General features: G+C 39.9%; 1 protein-coding gene across 2 annotated transcripts; it reads right to left on the reverse strand.

Annotated features, from left to right (window-relative positions):
* Window positions 1–6,726: 6,726 nt before the first annotated feature.
* On the reverse strand, window positions 6,727–18,966 carry Ccnl1 (cyclin L1). Of its 2 annotated transcripts, XM_046431534.1 has the most exons (11): window positions 18,652–18,966; window positions 18,495–18,569; window positions 18,107–18,216; window positions 12,461–12,581; window positions 11,079–11,143; window positions 9,230–9,329; window positions 9,022–9,126; window positions 8,785–8,926; window positions 8,462–8,573; window positions 8,261–8,359; window positions 6,727–7,517 (listed from the first exon to the last, which is right to left on the reverse strand). In XM_046431534.1, exons 1-11 carry the CDS (start codon window positions 18,949–18,951, stop codon window positions 7,169–7,171), a joined length of 1,578 nt encoding a protein of 525 aa, XP_046287490.1. In that variant the 5' UTR covers window positions 18,952–18,966; the 3' UTR covers window positions 6,727–7,168. The 2 variants fall into 2 exon arrangements, with proteins under 2 accessions (XP_046287490.1, XP_058430831.1); XM_058574848.1 differs by lacking the exons at window positions 6,727–7,517; window positions 8,261–8,359; window positions 8,462–8,573; window positions 8,785–8,926; window positions 9,022–9,126 and having other exon boundaries at window positions 9,230–10,843.
* Window positions 18,967–21,268: the final 2,302 nt, after the last annotated feature.

Below are 21,268 nucleotides of genomic sequence, written 5' to 3' on the forward strand. Positions count from 1 at the left end.
AAGTGCATACCCTGTACCTATTGGAGTGTCAATTGCAGGGAGCCTCCACCCTCCACAGGCATCCATTTCCTGCTGTGGGTCCCTGGTGAAGACCAGAAATACACAGAGTCCAGCTCTGCTCATAATCTAGCAGGACAGTTGGGGGCCAGGCATAAGAAATGCCACTTACAGCAGAGAGCACTGTGTTTTAATTGCTCAAGGAATAACACAGGCTGAAAGGGACACTGGGTCAGCTTTTTCTGAGTGCCAGGGATTGGGCTGTGCCTTTGGGGAAGTGATAAGGACAAAATGTGCAATGACCTCCTGCCCGGGCCCACCATCTCTGAGAACACTACCAATCTCACAACTGCAAAGTGGAAATAGTCTCTGCTGGCAGAGAGGGAACTCGGGAACAGAGGAGTTAGGCAATTGTGCCAAAGGCCAGACCTCCAATACAGGTCAGTCCATCACCAGATCCTGCGCCCTGTCCACCAGCCCTGTCTTGGGAGGGTCTCACCTTACCAGCTACCTTTGGGGCTCAACTTGAAGCAGCTTCCCAAACAGGCCCACACTGCTTCTAAGAGGCATAGCCAAGCAGGGAGAGTGATGCCCTCACAATACCAAGTGGGGTGGGAGGCAGAGCCTCAGGTCACTGACCTCAAGACGTGGCCAGCAGGCAACCACAGGGGGGCAGGCTGGCAAAGGTGTGGGCATCTATGTGACTGCTGGATGAGTTCCCAGTGGCACATAACTGAGAAGTTGCAGCCTTGATAATATTGAATCTCATTATAAGGGTGCTTTGTAAAGGGTCCAGTGACCTCAGGCTTGGATGATGTGGGGAAACTGGATTAAAATGGGTCACATGGGTTGACATGGGATACAGTGGCTAAGTACGCAGACTTTGCAAGAAACTGGGCTTTCATCCTGGCTTAGCCACTTACTAGCAGGGTGAACTCACATCCTCCTGGATTTCCCCCCAACACAGGGTTTATGAAAGATGTTAAATAAGTTACTTCACGTGAAGTGAAATGGCATCTGGCACGCAGTGCTTATGTAAACGGGGCTGCCATCTTTGTTCCGGCAGAATTCAGCAAAGGTGTGTGCCTTCAGTTACTCGGTGCCCAATCAGGCTGAAAGGTTTATCTGGGGCTTAGACAAACCTGCCCAGATCCACCAGGGAACAGTCCCTGCTGTGAATAAGGTTCATGGTCAGCTGATGTGCAACCTGGAGAGGTGGGCCTCTATTGGCACCATTACTCATTGCTGACTGGGACTGACAACTAGGCAGCTCTAAGAACGCAGTAGGAGTACAGGAACTGGTCATGCATGAGGAGGACTGTCCTGAACCAAGAGCACAAGTCATCAGGAAACAGCAGCCATGAGAAGCCCTATGCACTGGCTGCGTTGTTAGCTTAACCTTTAAAGTGATTTCGTCCCCTCTAAAGCCAGTGCTAATGTTCTCAAGAGATGGTGACCCCAAAAGTTTCTGGTTACACACATACCTAGAGAAAGCACAGATGGTGTGACTTGAGTCACACATGTAGAAAAAAGTCTTTTAAGATGTTCATAGGAACTATTTTTTTTTTTTAAAGAGAGAGGGAGAGAGAAAGAGAATTTTTTAATATTTAGTTTTTAGTATTTGGCGGACACAACGTCTTTGTTTGTATGTGGTGCTGAGGATCGAACCCAGGCCGCATGCATGCCAGGCGAGTGCGCTACTGCTTGAGCCATATCCCCAGCCCAGGAACTATTTTTTTTAAGGAACTATTTTAAAGGGGTTCCCATTGGCCTTATTTGAGATAATCTGAGCAAAAAAAAAAAAAAAAAATCCTAGTAATGGGCTATAATTCAATAGAAAGAGCACATATTGGGATGATGTGTGTGCCAGGCCTGGGCAACTTAGCCAGACCCTGTCTCCAAATAAAAAATACATAAAAAGGGCGGGTGACATAGTTCAGTGCACATGGCCCTGGGGAAAAATATTTACCTTTTCTTTAAAACAATATTTTTTAAAAAAGTAAAGACAGAGGAACTATTCCAGATGAAAGAAGACAAGGGACATAATGACTAAAGGAAATGTGTAGTTCTATGTTGGACCCTTAGCATAAAATAGGACATGAGCAGGAAAATTAGCGAGAGTTGAAGACAGGCAGAATCTGGAGTGATGTGGTCACAAACCAAAGAACATCAAGGGTTCTGGGAAGCACAGAAGCCAGCAAGAAGCACAGCTTGCCATCACCTTGATTTCAGACTTCTGGACTCCAGAACTGTCAGAGAACGAGTCTTAAGCCACCAGCTAGTGGAAGTTTGTTACAGCAGCCCTAGGAAACCAATCTGCAAGACACTACAGTCAGTATCCATAAACCTGAGACTCATGGCCATTTCCTGCAAGCTCAACTCGATGTGCAGGGTCTTACATATGTTATCCTTTAATCTTCCCAACATCTGCATACAGGATGTTTGATTTGCAGAAGTTAGGACTGTGCCAAGCACTGAGCCCAGGCCCTTCGACTCCACCGACTCCACCGTCTGTGCCAGTATCAGCTCTTGTGTCCCACAAAGCTCTACTCTCTGGGACACAGTTTAGTGTTCCCTGCACCACTTAAAACAAAACCAAAACATACCAAACAGGCATGTGAAGGCTGAGATTTGGCTCAGGGACCACCAGCTTGCTACCCCCAACCTGTTCTTCTATCTGAGCTCTTCAGACTCTCTTTTTCTTCCCCAGCACTGGGAATTGAACCCAAGCGTGTTGTAGTAAGCTACATCCCTAGCCCTTTCTAAGAAAAGTTTGAGACAGGATCTGGCTAAGTTGCTCAGATTGACCCTGAATTTAAGATCCTTGTGCCTCAGCCTCCAAGTGGCTGGGATTAGAGGTAGGTGGCACCATGCCTGGGTTTAGTCTTATCTGTGTAAAAGTAATATAAACATTCATGGAAGGGTAGTTGCTGGGTTTCTGTTCTCACGACTAAAAGGCTCAGGGTTTACTCTAGTTAAACAGGTTGACTGGGCTGCACAAAATAACCACACAAGAGACACAAATACCTTTTTATTTGGGGTCACTGTGTCGGCTCCTTGACCTTAAGGGTCCGCAGGAAGAGAGAGAGAGCGAGAGTACACGCTGACCCCTTTTATTGAGGAGAAGCTATTCAAATGAGGCAAGGGGTCAGGTTTCAGGGGGCTGAGTCTATCTTCATGATGTCCACTGTCAGCAGGTTGACTGACACCTGGGTAAGTCACACCCAAGGGCACAGTATTAGAAGGGGACACACACAAGTCACTTCCATGGAAGATTCTATCCTAATCAGGGCAGGGGGTTATATTACAAAGGAACAGGTGAGCATAGCTTCACCCATGGGGCTGTAGCAAGACACACCCATGCACGAGACACCGATCCTTGAACCCAAGAAGGGTGGGGAAAGCTCTGCCACATTTCTGTGACTGAGCACCTCAGCACCCAGCCGGGGAGTGTGACTCAGTCACATGCAAGGTTGGTCTCCCACAGGTAGTTGGATTAAAAAAAAAAAAAAAACATGCTTGGTGGCACACACCTGTATTCCAGTGACTCAGGAGGCTAAGGCAGGAGAATCCCAAGTTCAAAGCTAGCCTCTGCAATTTATCGAGGCCCTAAGCAACTGAGACCTAACAAAAAAGGGTTGGGGATATGGCACAGTGTTTAAGTGCCCCTGAATTCAATCCCAAGTACCCCCAGCCCCTCCAAAAAAAGCTCAAATTTGAAAGAAATGAATTGATGGAATGAATGGATGAGACCTTAAGTGTCAAGACAGCTGGTGGTATGTGTTTCATAAATGGTTAAAGTCAAGATGTTCCAGCCTTTCAGAATGAAGGGACACAGGCTTGAGGCTGTGGACAAGAATCCTCCTGAATCAGATACCCAGGCTCTCCCATGTGCCTATTTGTTCTACTTCGCTTTAAAAAATTTGGTCTTTGAGGGGAAAAAAAAATTACATAATTAACTTACTACAGCTCATGGTGAATTAAGAAATGGCTTTTAGGACAAACAAATATTATGAAATTATCTTGTTGGAAACTCAAAATTTAAATGAGAAAGGCTTTTGGTTCAAATCACGGTGTTGATGGGGACGATAACCAAGTGCTATGTAAAACTGTTAAAGCAAAACCTAGGACTTCAGTGAAGAACTGTTTCCAGAAGCGTTTTGGGTACTTTCGGATTTTGGAATATGTGTGTATATTTACTGAGATTTCTTGGGGTTGGGACCCAAGTCCAAACTTCACTCATCGTTGTTTTGGTCCTGGGCCGAGAGACACCTGATCACCAGGCCACATCCCCAACCCTTCTATTTTGAAATAAGGTCTTGCAAATTTACTTGCTGTCCTCCCGACTCCACTTCCCAGTTGCTGGTCATGCATGTTTCACATACACCTCTACATATAGCCTGTTAATAATTTCACACAGTATTTTTAATAATTTTGTACCTGAAACAGTTTATGTACATTGAACCATCACATTTACATATAAATCTTGGCAAATAGTTCCAGATTTTGAAGCATTTTGAATTTTAGATTAAGGAAGCTCAACCTATTGCCATTTCATTCACTTTGTTTTAAAATGGGATGTTAAGAATGTCACTGGTCTTCATAATTAAGATATGAACTGTAAAACCCAAATTAACTTTGCATAACAAGACAGAAAGTCTATTAAAAATCAGAATTAGGCCCAAATATTCTCATTAAGATGATTTACAGCAGTAGTGGGGAAACAAAGATAGTGAGATAGCCTAGCATGCTCCAGGCCCTGGCTTCAATTCACTGCAAAAAAGAAATAATAATTAATTAATTAAGGTCCTCCTACCTGAAACTGACCAAGAGCTGCCAGTTTGTAAGAAATATAGGGAACAGAAAAGTTATGTTCAGTGACACCATACAATGAGCAACACAGAATATGGAAAATTCCTTAGTACCTGACCCAGCTTCTTCAAATGTATTATGCACAGAAGAGAAAAATCTGTGCCTAAATCCAACAGAACATAAATGGCCCTCGTCTGAACAAAGCAACAAGCAACAAGCATGTGAAGGTTGAGGGAATTTGGGGCTCGATGGCACAGCAACTAGAGTCAACTTGACAAGCGGCATCTTGGTTGTTTCCCAAGCCCTCACCTTATAGACGAAAATATGAAATCATTTGTATTCTTTCTAAATACAAGGGAGGGAGGTAGACTGGGGATTTTTTTTTTTTTTTGAGAGAGAAATTTCAATATTTATTTTTCAGTTTTTGGCAGACACAACATCTTTGTTTGTATGTGGTGCTGAGGATCGAACCCAGGCCGCACGCATACCAGGCAAGCCCGCTACAGCTTGAGCCAAATCCCCAGCCCCATGGGATTTTGTGTATAAACCAGGTTGGCTGACCTCCAACTTCTACCTCTGGAGCAAAGGACTGCACTCATATTAAAAAAGTTTTAGTGGTAGAGTGCTTGCCTAGCACATGGCAGGCACTGGGTTCGATTCTCAGCACTACATAAAAATGAAAAACTGCTCACTTACAACTAAAAAATATTTTTAAAAAATTAAAAGCAGCAAATGGTGGCAAATTTCTTAACAGTCTAGGAAACTGGCACACGAAAAGCACAGTACAACAAACTAAGACACCCTCGTCTACAAAGCCACCTCTAAACACAAGCCTCATACTACATGTGGGCATATCTGCTCAACTGCCCATTTCCACATGGCCCCTCAACCCTTTCCATTTACAAGCAAGAAAAGGCACAAGAAGTAATTTGATAACGTAACTCAAAACTAATAGGACCTCTGTTGACTGCCATTATTTTCCTTGCCTTCCTTCCAAGCCTGTCTTGGAAACATTATTAGGAGGCAGCTGACATTCTTCAGAAGTACCAAGTTGTAGAGGCTGGGGCTGTAGCTCAGTGGTAGAGTGCTTGCCTAGTACATACACATCTAAGGCAGTGGGTTTGATCCTCAGCACCACATAAAAATTAAAGCTATTGTGTCCATCTACAACTTAAAAACAAAACCTATACATACATACATACACACAATTAACAAAGTACCAATAAAATCACATAAAATAGAAATATCACGATATCCAAAAATGTCTTCTAAGTTAGTTTTAACTTCAAGTTTGCATGAGTTCATGTTGGGTTTCTGGTCCTTATTTAAGTAACATACCAGAAACTTTTAAATTTTCTTTTTACCTTTCTAAATTCATGTCTACCACGTTTGGGGAAAACACCTTCTAATATAAACACAGCTTGGGCTCATTCATTCATCATCATTTGTCTTCAGTTTCATCACCCAGGAAAGCTCAGGGGCCTCACCTGAATCATATAACTCTCTCTGCCTAGATATAATCACAACATTACATGTCTTAAATCACATAAAATGTTCAACTCCAACGATTGGGTCTTATTAACTGTCATGTTAAAAGTTTTGATTTGTTCAATAGGGCATTTCACTTTAGAAATAATAAGTACTAAAAGACTAGCAAAAATAACCTTCTGGAAGCATTCAAGTGAAAACCAGCTTTTGAGTCTTGGAGCCATAATAATATTACTGAGCCATTCCCATTTGCTTTTCCTATATAAAGACTGTTTACAAACCACTTGCAATGCAAAGAATTACATTTTAATAACCCCAAACTACATGTACTGGAGGAAAGAACAAGTGTGTCAGAAAAAGTCAGTACAGCCACTTTACTACTAAAATTTTGCTTTTTAATAATTTATTTAAATAAGATATTTGAAGCAGTTTAGAAAAACAAGATTTGTATTTTATTTCCTTGTAAAAATCTTTACACATGCAGACAAACCAGTGTTAAGAAAGTATTCACCATCATTTAAACAAATAACCCACTTAAATAGAACGATGTCTGCAATTTTTATCTGTATAAAAATAAGATACATTTTTACAGAATTCACGCTCCAGTTTTTATAGCAATAAACAATACACAACTATTAATAAAGTACAATTGAACCTGACCATGGTTTTCAATTAGATACTGCTAGGGCATTTTAATGTGCAAAAAAATTTAACATAGTTCTTTTCAAAAGAAAATGTCCTCAGTGTTTCTAGAGACCTAGAGGGTTTAAGAAATCGAATCCTAATCAGTTTGCTTTTCATGTTTTGATTGAGTCCATCCGTCACGCTGCAGATAGGTAAAACCAGGAACCGATGCCGGCTCACAGAAGAGTCAGCGCCTGTGCCTGCTGTGTCCTGAGCGACTGCCACCATGGTGCTTCCCTTTATGGGACCTCTCAAAGGAGCGCGATCTTTCGCGCCTGTCCCTATGATGTCCCCTTTCATGCCTGTGTTTCTTGGCAGCATCTGAGTGATCCCGAGTCTTGCTCTGAGATCGAGAACGAGATTTTTTCCTTTTATGACCATGTCTATTTGAACTTTTTAAATCCTCTCTGGTATGCTTGGCTTTAAGGTGAGGAGAACCATGATTATGATGTCTTCGAGGGCTTTCACTATGACTGCGGGACCTGCTTCTTGATCTTGAGCTGTATGTTCCAGATCGACTCCGCCTATTATTATAACTTAAGACAATAAAAAATTGAGGTTTAGATTCAGTTTCTATAGAGAACAAACTGTATCAGTTGGTTGGTGCTTACTAACAGGCACCAAAAAATCAGCTGTAACATCAAGGATAAACCAGAATCTATGACTCCTAAGTCTCTCCACCCCTCACTTCTCTCCCACCTGAGTTCCTGGCAGAGATGGAGGCATACTGTCAACACTCTACGGAAAACTTGAGTAACTGGCATTTTACAGCATTCTGAGTTATGCTTTTTACAGACTATCTCCCACACGCTCAAAGAGCCAGAAGGAGCTAATAGTCTAATTCAAGATGACTAGGAAGGATTCATTAGTTTGACTAACTATCAGTTAATAATTATTAAGACATTAGCTCCTATAATCTTTTCCACCAATCACCAGAGAAAATAAAGTCTAATCCTAGCTGGGAGCGGTGGTGCACACCTGTAATCCCAGCGGCTCCGGAGGCTGAGACAGGAAGATCATTGAGTTCAAAGCCAGCCTCAGCAAAAAGCGAGGTGCTAAGCAACTCATCGAGATCCTGTCTCTAAATAAAATACAAAAAATAGGGCTGGGGATGTGGTTTAGTGGCCAAGTGTCCCTGAGTAAAATCCCTGGTTACCCACCCCTCACCCCAGAAAAGTCTAATCCTAGCCTAACTTTGAAAAATCTGTCTTCAGTATTTTAAAGTGATAACCTCTAAAGGCTCCAAATAAGATGCCTTCCTGAGGCATCATGTACTTACTGTCTTCTTGGAGTATGGGATCTAGAACGTGACCGTGTTCTTGACCTTGATCGACTAGCACTTCTGCTATTTCTACTTCTCTTGCTATCTTTTCTTACACTTCAAAAAAAAAAAAAAAAAAAAAACATTTTAGTTACATACTGAGCATGTTAGAAAGCAAGAATATGATCCCTCAAACCATTTTCCAATTCAAGCACTCACCCATTATAAGGGCTTTTGGATGCCTGCTGTCTATCCTCAGGTTCCTTTTTGACAGTCTTCACACTAATGGAAATGGGTGACTTCTCTTCAGCTTTCACTTCTCTTGGTGATGCTTTGACGACATAATAAGGACACATTAACTACTGGATTTAACAGGGCCAAAGTTGTTTCAAAATGTAAACACTATGCTTCTAAGTATCACCTTTATCAGATTTTTTCAGGGAAATAGAAACAGCTTAATATTTGTTTCTAGGCAACTGTTAAATGGTGACATTTTGCAACAATGATGCCACAACTTAATTTTAATCCTGAATGTGTCTTACATGGTTTAGAGGCTGGAGAAAATCCACCAAGGGTTGAAAGGGCTGGAGTTCCATCAGGATTCAATCCCTTTGCTTTTAATTTGGCTTCCTGCAAGGCTACTTTCCTTTTTTCTACTTCTTTTTCTAACAATTCATAATTAGGCTGTTGGAGAAAAAAATGAAGTTAGTATTTCCCCTTTATAGTCATTTAGCTTCTTGACAGACAAAATTAGCACCAACTTGAGTAGAGAGGGTCACCTTTTTTCTGGTGTAAAGCCTAAGCGTCTCTATGCAGATCTCCTGGATCTCCTCTTCTGTAGTACCAAAAAGAAGAAACCAATGGGGGCGAGTTGGCAATGGAATCTAAGCCAGAAAGAGAGAATGCTTCAAACTTTTGCTGGTGTTCACTGGAATCACTGTAACTTGAGATTTATCACATGGAACAAAACAGATTGTGTACACCTACCTGAAGTGCTCTAGCTGCAAGGTAGATGCAAGCACATGCTATAGTCTCTGGTTGAAAGCGAACAAAAACATTGGTTCGAAGACTGTCATTCATATAATTCCTGAAAAATATTTCAACTATAAGCTTTGTATATAAACAAACCAGTTCTTCTGAAGCTTACATTATATTGGAGACTCAATCTAATTCATTCTTTTTTCTTCTCTCATACATTTACATTCTTATATTCTAGCATATAACAATTCTTAGCTCAAAGAATCAGAAGTAGAATACCAGGACCTTTCTTCAGTTGTCCTATATAAAACCAAAGACCTTTTAAATAAATTCATCTTACTATCCCTTACAGAACTTACCCCTAAATTCTTTTAATGTATTTCTACAAAAAGCAATGCTCTAAAAGTTAATTTTGACATGATTAATTTCAGAAACAATAAACCACTCCAATAATACTTCAAGCCATTAATTGTTGACCATCTCTCCTTTATCCACAATGAAAAGCAGTGTCAACCAAGTTCTTTCAGAAACTCAAAATGCTGTGACAGGGGTAAAAAGGCATTTTTTAGTAAGAACTCATCAAGTTACACTTAAAATTAAGAAAACTAAGCTACTTCAACAAACCTAGGTAGAAAATGAAGAGCAGTAAGTATACATAATGGCCTTGTTTACATACTTTTTTTGGGAACTAAGCATATAAATAAAAGCAATAAACTAATTAAATAAACAGCTGAAATTTCTAGTAAACCTTCCCCCACAATATTCCTAAACTAACAAAGAAATCTTACAAATTCTTTAAAAGCTTAAACTAAAATTAAATGGATTATTTCTTTTAAAAATCCTGTCATCCATTTAAAACTTTTAAAATTTTATAGAATACATTAAAAATCATGCATTTCATAAAAGCAATGAGACTTTTCTTCTATTATTAATATTTACTGAGTCCAAAAGATGCATGGCAGTCAAAAAGACATCTCAGTAGAAAAATCCAGAATATAAAACTTAATTCTTGAATATCAACAATCTTAAGAGAATTGTGACTGAACCACAATCTCCTTGCTTGACCTTAGCCAGCTTCCAAGTCTTATATCTGTATCTCAAAGGTCCAAGTTCAAAAGCATTTAAGTCATATTAGCTTTTCTTTTAAAAATGAAGTACTTCTTTTTAATATTACTGTCTGCAAAAGCTCAGCAGCTGTAAATTAACCCAACATGGGCACTGATGTCCATTTAAAGCTACTCATTGTAGCCTCCTTTGGCAGAATTCATGCTATACACACTATAAGTAGAGATTTACTCATACTCCTAATTTAAAAAACCATTTAATTCATAGTGGCTGGACAACAAAATCTATCAAAAATGAACTATTCATTTTGATAGTTACAGGTATACATTAAATACATAGGCATGTTGAATAGTTACTTCTAGAAACAAATATACAAATCCTTTTGACACCCCGACAGAACTAGAAGATGCTGCCAGATGGATATGGACCACTTCAGTGAATCTCGGATGAGAGCTTGCACTGGATTGGCTGGAGAGCAGGGCAGCCAATCAGGCCATCCTGAGGTCATGGGCTGAAGTGCAGAGGGCAGAGTTCTATGACTTACCATCATGGACTACCCTTTAATTAAAGAGTAGAAAAAAGAACAAAGTTAAATTGAGTTCTCCATTTAAAGTAATTAGTCAAGCCAAGAAAACAGGAAGCAGAAATAAGCATTATTTACCTTTTGGTCATAAAACAAAAAAAGAAAAAGCCCCAAAACAAACTCATCTCATTTTGGAAAGGGAAAATGAAACTTACTTTATTTCTGCTTCTGTTTTCCTGGCTAGGAAAGAAATGTAATAAAGGAACTTACCAGGCAGTTTGAACCAGGGTTTGATTACGTTCACATTCTAAGACTTGTAAATACATAACAATGATCTAAAGGACAAGGGAGAAAAAATTCAATTTAGCATACTGACAATCCTTGCAGAGTATAGAATTCTATTTCAAAGTAACTGCAAATATCAGATACAAGTACTAATTTCTCTAAATTGCAGAAAATATAGACCAATCTAAAATGCACCTGAGATTCAATGAGTTATTAGATTAGAAATATGTTCCAAAGTTGGAGAAAAATGATGGTTAAAAATTTAACAAGAATACTTCACGTATATTGGGGGTGGGGAATACTACGAATTAAACTCAGGGAAACTCAACCACTGAGCCAATTCCCCAGCCCTTTTTTGTATTTTATTTAGAGAGTTTCTGAGTTGCTTAGCGCCTCGCCATTGTTGAGGTCGCTTAAACTCGAGATCCTCCTGCCTCAGTCTCCCAAGCTTCTGAGAATATAGACATACGCCACCATGCCCAGCCAAGAATACTTTATATTTTTAACAAACACTTCACTTTGTAACGGGCACTGTTTAAACTATTTCATCTTATCTCTCAAGGTACATGTTAAAAAAAAAAATGGAACACTGTTTACATGTCAAGTGTTTCCAGATCCCTATTACCTTCACTCCATTTTACAATCTTAAAAAAGGAGAAAATGAGATCTCTTTTAATGGGCCCAGTTAACAGTAGAGCCAAGCTAAGTTGCTGTCTCAGAAATGTCCTGACCAAGCACCCACTCCTGCAACCACTGTGCCTATATAAATGAGAAAGCCGAGATGATGAGAGAAACTAATGAACTTCTAATAATGGTAACAATGAGCAAACAATACACTTTGAACACTTTATTCCTTAGGACTCCTCCCCTGGTATTGAGACCTTGCACATGCCAGGCCAAGTGCTCCACCACTGAGCTATCCCTCAAAAATCCACCCAGCTCTCATAAATAATATATTTTTGTTTTGTTTTTGAGATAGTTGCTCAGGCTGGCCTGAAACTTATGGTCTTCCTGCCTCAGCCTCCCAAGTTGCTGGTATTATAGGCATGGACCATTGCACAATAAATAATAAACCACTCCAAGCACTTCTGCAGGAACCATTATTCATTCCTAAGAATAAGGTACACATCACCACCTATTTTTAAGGTGGGAAAACAGACTTAACCATAGGTTATCAATGTTATCTATAAGAGTGGAGATTTGAACCTATGTCTTCACTCCCATTTTACTATAAATCTCAACATCCAAAAGAATGTTTTTAAAACCAAATTTAACTCTCAAATATATAACAAACCCAAGGTAAATTAAAAATTTTACAAAAAGCCCTAATACTTACGAAAACAGAATTTCTATATTCTACCACTCACCTTATGGGGATGCTTGACATGAACACAAAATCCCAACTCCTTTAGCACCCTCCTTTCTGCTTTGATAACTTGATTTTTGGTGTTAATGTAGTTCTGATCAAGGATCAGGGGGCTTGGAGTCCTATAGTTTGTAAGAAATAAAATCAAAACTGTTTTGCACATCCAAAAAATTTTATTTGTGGCATCTCCGTTTTCCCTTCCAACCAACTATTGGCAACAGAAACCAGCTTTTTAAACTCCTGCAAACAAGTTAAAAGCATTAATCTTGTGCTGTCCAAGTTATACTAATTAAATACATAGATCTAGACTTGAGTTCCTAAAGGAACAAACTCAACTCCAACAAAACAGAGAAGACATCACTTCAATACTCTCAAATTTATCCTCATCAATTTTTTTCATCTTAGATTTAACTTCACATCATGATCATCACAAACCTCATTAGCCTCCAGAGACTTCCCAATGACAAAACTAATGTACTCTTGAAGATTTATAGCGCATGAAAAAGTCCTCATAAAAACAGTGCTTTTAAAATTCATTTGAATTCAACTCTTAGCTAGTTAATCACCAAAATAAAAACTACTGAAAAACCAGTCAATAGCTAATTCTGATTTCCCTTAGGGAACAATTTATTTAAACCAATTGTTTCAAGAACATATCTCTACTAACCAACCAAAAAAACAAAAAACCTACGAACACTAAGGATTTCTCAATTTCCAAAGAAATATACCAAATCTTAAAAACAGGTTCAAAATTCAAAAAGTAATCTGAGATCTAGCCCTAAATCTGGCTATACATGTCTATGGAATGCAGAAGAGAACAAAGGGCATAGTGAGGTTACCAGAACACATTCAAGGTCTGTGCCAGACTAAATTTTGATAACTTCAAAAAATCTGTATGACACAAAAGGTTATCTATGTTGATGGTTCAATGTTTTAAAAATAACTAACAAAACGATGCTGTCCCAAATGTTTTATTTTTTATATAGGGGAAAACAATACCCCACCTCTTTTCTCCCAGTATCGAACATGATAATATCTTATGTCTCATAATTAGGTACCCGGGAATTGAACCCAGGGGCGCTTAATCACTGAGCCACATCCCCAGTCTTTTTAATACTATTTCTATATTTTAATCTTTTATTTAGAGACAGGGTCTCACTAAGTTGCTTAGTGGCTGAGGCTGGCTTTGAATTCCTGATCCTCCTGAGCCTCTGGGATTACAGGTATGCACCACCCGGCCCAGCATGTCTTACAATTTTAACTGGCAATTTGGTTAAGGAAACATTAAGGAATGAAACTTTCCATTTTTTAAAAGTATATGGAATTTACTATGTCCTTTAATACTTTTGTAGTTCTGACCAACAAAAAGGACATTTTAATAAGACAACATAAGTGAATGGGTAAAACATGCCTTTATTTCCCCTCTCACCCAATTCATTTTCAGTCAAAAGATAAAAGAGTTTTTCTATGCATCTATTTTTAAGACTGTCACTCTGAGTATTCATCTCAATGTACACCCAACACGTAAAAACTGACCTCATGAACTACATTAACTAACTCCCTCTGCCGATGTTATCAGTTTTAAAAAAAAGTAAAAATAATACTTTTCCTCACCTGACATAGTCTAAAACTGAAATGCTTGACTTCTTCTAATTATTCTACATACTTTTTATTGAATTACATTAAACAAAAATTGGCAGAGCTGACAAGATGAAAAAGCAAAATTGGTTATTATCTAATGCTGAAAAATGTCTGTCACTAAGTTCAACGGCCATTACAGCTACAAAAGAGTGAGGAATAAGGCCAACAATCTTGGGGATGACTTCTCTCTTAATATCAGCATCATGACAAAGCCATTTTATTAGAGCAATAGGCTACAAATTTCTATTTGAAAGGGGGGGGGGGGGAATCAAACAATGCCAAAGAGAGCTACCAACATTTATATTGAACACATTCCCAAGACCTTTAGATTATTTTTCAGGTTTTATCATTAGTTTAGAAAATCAAATCCACTTGACTTTTTAATTAATGACTGGTTATCTGATGACTGTTAACTGGCATTAGGAGATAGAAAACCTCCAGTGTTAACATAATACACAAATTAATTATTAACTCCCTGCAATTCAGATTGCAAACCATACCATTAAAATCCCTACAAAAATATAATTTCATGAAGGCAAAGTTTTCAGTTTTATCCATTTATGTTGACCCAATTTATCTATACCTCTTACCAAAAAAAAAAAAAACCCTGCTTTAAGAGATGCCTTCAAATGATGATAGAACTTATTTGTTCTTGCAGTTAAATAGCTAAACACGTATTTGAATTATAGCTATCAACCTGACCTCAGAGCTATTCCATCTAAATTGTCATAATTGTTACTTTCCTTCCATTTTTTCCCTGTCAAAATCTTAACTTCAAAATAGAGTGAAGAAACAAACCTACTGTTTCACTAAAATTCAAATATACACTCTATTTCTTTTAGTCCTATTACTGACATTTTAAAGTTATTTTTGTAGACATATGGTTTTATTTCATAAATCAGGCTGGAAAAACAAAATTTACAACTACTTTTTGAGATTTTTTCAGAAACAGAAAAATATATCTCATTCATAAACCAACAGTAAGCAAGCCCTTTTTATCCAACTAGAAATCAATTGTTCTTTTTGTAGCAACATAGTAATCTTGAACTGAAGTCTACTAGAATTTCTTCCCCAAAGAGGTAAAACCTTCTCTGTCGATAGTCTTGAAGAGGCGGCATTTAAAAAAATCTCTTCAGAGATAAAAATTAAGTCTTTGTCTATCCAGAGTAATTAGAAATAATTTTTATCATCAACACACAAACTATTGCACTCTACCCTTTTCTGCTTTAAGTTTTTGTCAGATCTTTCTGATTAACTCAAATGAGAGTAATTTTCAGATTTTAGAAAGCCCTGTCTTTTTGGTCATTAGAAGTTTATCTGACAAGCTACTTTCTTGGGAGTAATTAAACTGAAATACAACTCAACAACAAAAACTCTGATGAGTGGTATAGGAGGGGAAGACTGCTATTCATACATAGGAATTTGTACTGCCTATTTCAAAAAAGCAACATTCTACAGAGGTGTTAAACTGCAGGTGGTTACTGGACGACATGACAATAACACCTAAGAACTTCTAACTTTATAGACATTAAAATATCACAATAGTCACCAATAAGAATGGTTCAACCAGTCTTTGAAAATTTGTCTTACACAAACCTTAGAGTATGAATATTGGCTCCTGAAAAACAGCCCCCCCAAACCTTAATTTACTAAGACCATAATACATAATAAATACAACTACTTAAGTAAAAAAGCAATCGTCCCTTTAAATTCAGCCATTTATTCTGAACTTTACAAGATAATTTTCACAAAATAAAAAACTTCAAGGGAATAGGCCAAATGACTCAGGTTAAGAACTAGGCATCAATCTTTTTAAAAAAAATTGCCTCTAGTGATTTTACCGTGTATCCAAGAGTAAAAATCAATGACCTAGAAGCTACATGAACAATGTAGTAACCCAGTAATTTTGAATGTCACAAAAAAATTTTAAATATGCACAAACTAATCTAAAACAAATATATAAGGACAAACTGACACCCTGTAGCTTACCTAAATGTAATATTGACAGTACTTTCAAATGACAACCTATCAACCTATGCAAAAGAAAAACAAAAAGCAAAACTAAACTACAGTTGTAATAATAACTTGGACAGCAAAGACAAAAGCTTATAACAAGAAACAGGAGTTTTTCTAAATGGTTCACCAGTGGCCAACCTGTTAGTCCCCGATTCCAGTGACCTATTCTCAGAGCACTGGCTTCTCCTTGGGGATTTTCGATACTTCACTCACTGTTGCCATGACGACAGCTTCATCTCTATGTACCACTCCACATCACCCAGGCTTTGGTAAATGTAGCTGGTCGCTGTATAGTCGGTTGCAAGGGAAAAAAGAGTTGAAGTTAATAACATATACAAGTTACGTGTTTGAGTAAACTTGTAATATGCATAGAAACACTTTACATCTGTTTTTTAAAAAAAGGGCTTCCATGCAATTAACTCCTTTTAAATTTCATGCTATAATCAGACTTCTAAGATTGAAACAAAATGTTTTTCTCATATTGGCCAAAAAAACAGTTACATCAGACACAACAATCAGAAAGGATAATTTTAAATTCCAAGATTTTTATAGTAAAAAGATTCTGTTCTGACATCAAGGAAGACTTCACAGGAAAACTTCAAAAAAGATAATCATATGTGATCATGTAACAGTTGGCTCAAGGATTCAAATACTACCAGAAAACTACTTCCTTTAAGAAAACAGAATCCTCTAACAATGAATATTAGTAATTTTGTTTACAACACTCTGAAGAAATCGGCCACATCTTAAAACGCAGATTTACTTTCAGACCACAGTAAATACCAATTTGAAATCCTCTTATTTCCCAAAGATTCCTCACCATGGAACTAAAGTTATTTTAAAATTAAATAAAAACGACTCCAATCTTGGACACAGGATGATTGAGAAAAGATTGGGAAGAAAAAGCATGTAAGAAAACTAAAAATGCTAGGAAAATATCTGGATAGCAATGTTTTGGATTTTCTGACTAGGCTAATCGTTTTAAAAGTTACTTTAATCCATGCTTGTCTAGATAATTCCATTACTGCCTACTAGATTCTGCCAAAAGGAACTACTTATATAGGATACTATTTTGGCACTAACCAACACCCAATCCCCAAAACAACTTATAATCCTTTTTAACCACCTTCCTTTCAAACTTAGCACAGCACCACAATTCCTTAAAAGTGAACACAAAAGCTAACCTACACCATGAATAGTCTTCTGCTAGAAGTCACCTACAGATACAGGAAGCCCTACAACTAGCTCTTTTTGGTACTGCCTCAAGAACACATAGATCCACATAAGTTATCAGGTTATCACAACACCTAAAGATACTGTTTCAGTCTCTCAGTATTTTCTTACAAGAGCAAATAAAAGGGCCATATCTAAATGCAACTCAATCTTTTGAGTTATTTTTCTAACCCACTCACTGAGACTGTAGCTGACCAAAACAAAATACCTGTTTAATCCCTTTGACTTCAAACTTCAAACTTTATCATCCTGCAGTCCTTTCAGATCCGGTATTATGCGATATATCGTAGTTCAATGTTGAGAAGTACTCTAACAAAAGCCAACCTCAATTGATAAAAAATTAACTGGGACTTCAGTAGAATAACAATCTACACAGAACTTAGCCACAATATTAACTTGACTACAGTGTTTAAAACATCCAGCCTTCAGTCTTCCAGAGGAGGTAGGGGAGAAAACTTACAGAATACACTCACACTTGAGCCAAACGTATTCCCTTTCTTGTTTAATCTTAAGCCAAGGACTGGCTTCACAGCACTGTTAGGATTGTCCACAAATGCAACTGCCTCTACAAACTTTAGATAGCTGGTTAATTGAGTTTTTCTTCAACATACTTTAATATCAATGTTCCTACATTGATTTTAAAACCTAAATTAAGTTTTCCTTTGATCCGGACTGAGGAAAAAGATGTTCTGATTTGACGATTGGTGTACAGTTCAGCGATAACAAGAGATATTAAGTTCAATAATGCCAATCTTACCTTTTTCCTCTTAACTGGCGGAGATGGTGGAATACATTAATCACATCTCTTATTCTTCGGGGCGCTTCTTCGATCTTCGAAGCGAGATTAATACAGGCCATGGCAACAATCTGAAAAACCACCAACAAACGGGACCAATTTTAGCCTCCTGAGTTACAAAGTAGTGTTAAGAAAAGCCACCTCCCTCCGAATCCGGGGAATTTACTTATACCCAGACCTCCAGCACCAGCGGGACCACCGGGCCAAGGCCTCTCCCGCGGGCGCGCACGTGGGCCGGGCCGCTTCCGGGCGGCCGGCGCCGCGGGGTACAAAGGCCCGCCCTGCCCTACTCGCCCGCCCGCCCCCGCTTCCGGCCCGAGCCCGCCGCGCCCGCCCCCGCGGCGCTCACCTCGAAGCTATGCTTGACGAAGGACTTGGAGTAGAAGAAACGGTGAAACAGCACCTGCCCGGTCGCCATCGCCACCTGCAGACAGAGGATCGCGGTCAGGCGGCGCCGCCATCTTAGGCCTCCCGCCCGCCCGTCCGCGGCCCAGCCGGCCACTCACCTGCGGCAGGCGCAGAAGGATGCCGGCGGCCTGGATGAGCTCGCAGCCCAGGATGCGCAGGTCCGTCTCGCTGGGCAGGTCCAGCCCGTCCTGCATGGACGGCGTGGGCGACAGCCTCTCCTCCGGGATCAGCGAGTGGTCGATGGTGAGCGACACCTCCGAGTACAGCCGGTCGCCGATCAGGATGCCGCCCGTCGCCGCCGTGGTGGCGGCCGTCGCGCCGGAGCCGGGGCCGCCCGCGCCGGGGGCGGCCGAGGTGGCGGCGGCGGCGGCCGCGGTAGGGTGAGGCCCGGACGCCATGGTCGCAGCGAGCTGCACGCACGCCCGACGCAGCCGCGGCCCGGCGAGACTAACAGCGCCCGGCGCGGCGCTCCGTGACGCCGGCCGCCTTACGCCGCGTACGCGTCCGCCTGACGTCAGCACGCCGGCGTCAGTTAGTCCCTGCGCCCCGCCCCGCGAGCTGTGGCCAGCGGCGTGCCGCCTTCCGCTAGGACTAGCAGCAGGGCGCCGGCGAGTGCAGCTTTGGGCCCCTGGGGCGGGTAGGAACGAGATGGGAACGTTCTCCAGCGGGAGGAAAGGCGGCCGCACCGCCGCGCACCGCCGGGACTGGAAGGAAGGGAGAACTCGGCTTACTCCGTCTTTATGCCCCGCGCTTGGTCTCGGGATGGGAAGCCGCTTTGTTAGGCCGTCGGGCTATTTTGTTTTCCAGGCAGATTTTGGAAAAGCGTATTGAAACTTGGATCTGTGAGCAAAAGAATGGGTGCATTTTAATGTTTTTCAGTGAAGTCACTAAATAAAACGTGCTCAAAAACCCTACTTTAAAAACTTGTTCTGAACCTGTACGTTAAGACTCGCGGAGGTGGTGGTCGTGGACCCGGGGTGGTTCCCCCAGCAGTTCATTTTGCCCACCCTCTAGAGAGTGCAGGGAGAGTTGGTTAAACCATTAAACTTCCCCTATGTCACTTCCTGAACCTTTCTGACTTACAGTCAGGGAAGTTTGGTGTGGCTGTGATACTGGGGATTGAACCCAAAGGCGCTCTACCTCTGAGCTGTATATATCCCCAGCCCTTTTAAATGATAAGACAGGGTCTCAGTTGCCTCCTGAGTTGCTAGGATTACAGGTGTACACCACCATATCTGGCTGCATATTCTTTTACAACAGAGGCCCTTTGATAGACCTGTATTCATCCATGTCTAAAAAAATCTAATGATGTTATATTTTTACTGTTTTAAGATAGGTAAGCTAAAGACACAAATAGAATTATTATCAGTGACTTCCTTTGGGTGCTAAAATATATTCCTGATGCTTAAATTGTTCTCATTCTGTTAGACCCTGCAGCCTCCCTTGGGAATTTGCTTTTCATTATTTAAACTTCAGATTATTAAATCCTAAACTCAATGTTGGCATAATTCCTTCAGTTTCATTAGCAATCAGTTATTCGCCAATTGACCACAGGAATTTAATAACACAGTATGAAAATTTAGCTTAAGAGCAAGTAAAAACTGTGCAGGTGGCACATGCCTGTAATCCCAGCCGCTTGGGAGGTTGAGGCAGACGAATGGTGAGTTCAAAGCCAGCCTCAGCAACTTAGTGAGGCCCTAAGCAACTCAGCAAGATCTTGTCGCTAAATAAAACACACACACACACATATATATTTTTAAAGAGCAAATGAAGTAAAAGTCCCCAAATAGAAGCAACACTCCTCTCTATTTCTCTTCCCATCTGGGAAGAGAACGTGGATTTCCCCAGAACGTGATTGTAGACGGCTGGTGTGAGTTCGGGAATAAAGAGTTGCTGTTTGAATCTACAAGCTGTGTGGTGGCTCGTGATTGTGTGCCCAGCCAGACTGCGGCATTTGTGCCCAGCCAGACTGTGGCATTTGGCGGCCCGTGCGGGGAACTTCTGAAGCTTAGAGGTAAGTGAAATTTCTCACCCTTGAGGAAGAGAGAAAGAATGGGTGAACATTTCAAAAAACAATGTGTTATTGTTTTGATTTATTTTGTTTTTATTTCAAGTTGCCTGTTCCTAGAACTTTCTCAGGCAAACTGGGGAAAATGGTTGGCTCAAAGTTTGAAGTTGTTCACCCCCGAGGAAGAGAAATTGTTAGAGGAAAGAGGCACCCCAGTAAGACCAAGAACAGTTAGGACATATGTTGATACAATACAAAAATGTAGCACATGGCTTTTTAAAGACGAGTTATTAAGTATATCAATGGGACCACCATGGTATCCTGTAGAAGGATTTTTCTTCAATAAGAAAGAGATGGCTAGTTCTGTTTGCTACACTTGTCTAAGATCTTGGTTTCTACAAAGTTCTGATTAATTTACAAAGCTAAAATGTTGAAACATCAACCACTCTTTACTTATTAAGTTACATAAGGTAATATATTTAAGCATGTGTGTTTTCATAAATTGGTGAATGGAAAAAAGGTTTAATATTGCTTTGGTCTGTGTCTTTGCTAAAACAAGGTTACTAAGAGTTAAGATTCTATCATGTGTAATTTATATACAAAGAGTATAAGAAGTTTCAGTTGGGTTTCAATTATAGTATTATAGTATCATAAAAAAAACATGAAAGTCTTTCATCTTATTAAAGTGGAGTAATTTGTCTAAATCA

The sequence above is a fragment of the Marmota monax genome, unplaced genomic scaffold, assembly GCF_021218885.2.
Source record: "Marmota monax isolate L192 unplaced genomic scaffold, Marmota_monax_Labrador192_F-V1.1 WCK01_AAM20220418_F8-fsc00022, whole genome shotgun sequence".
Lineage (NCBI taxonomy): Eukaryota > Metazoa > Chordata > Mammalia > Rodentia > Sciuridae > Marmota > Marmota monax.

Bases quoted from the DNA above. Each gene is read 5' to 3' on its own strand.
- Ccnl1 (XM_046431534.1), bottom strand. From the start codon at position 18,951: ATGGCGTCCGGGCCTCACCCTACCGCGGCCGCCGCCGCCGCCACCTCG. The intron at 9,127-9,229 runs GTAGGTGTACAC...TTTCTGGCTTAG, and splicing joins TTGCAGCTAGAGCACTTCAG to ATTCCATTGCCAACTCGCCC. The intron at 7,518-8,260 runs GTAAGTACATGA...TATTGTCTTAAG, and splicing joins TCCCATACTCCAAGAAGACA to TTATAATAATAGGCGGAGTC.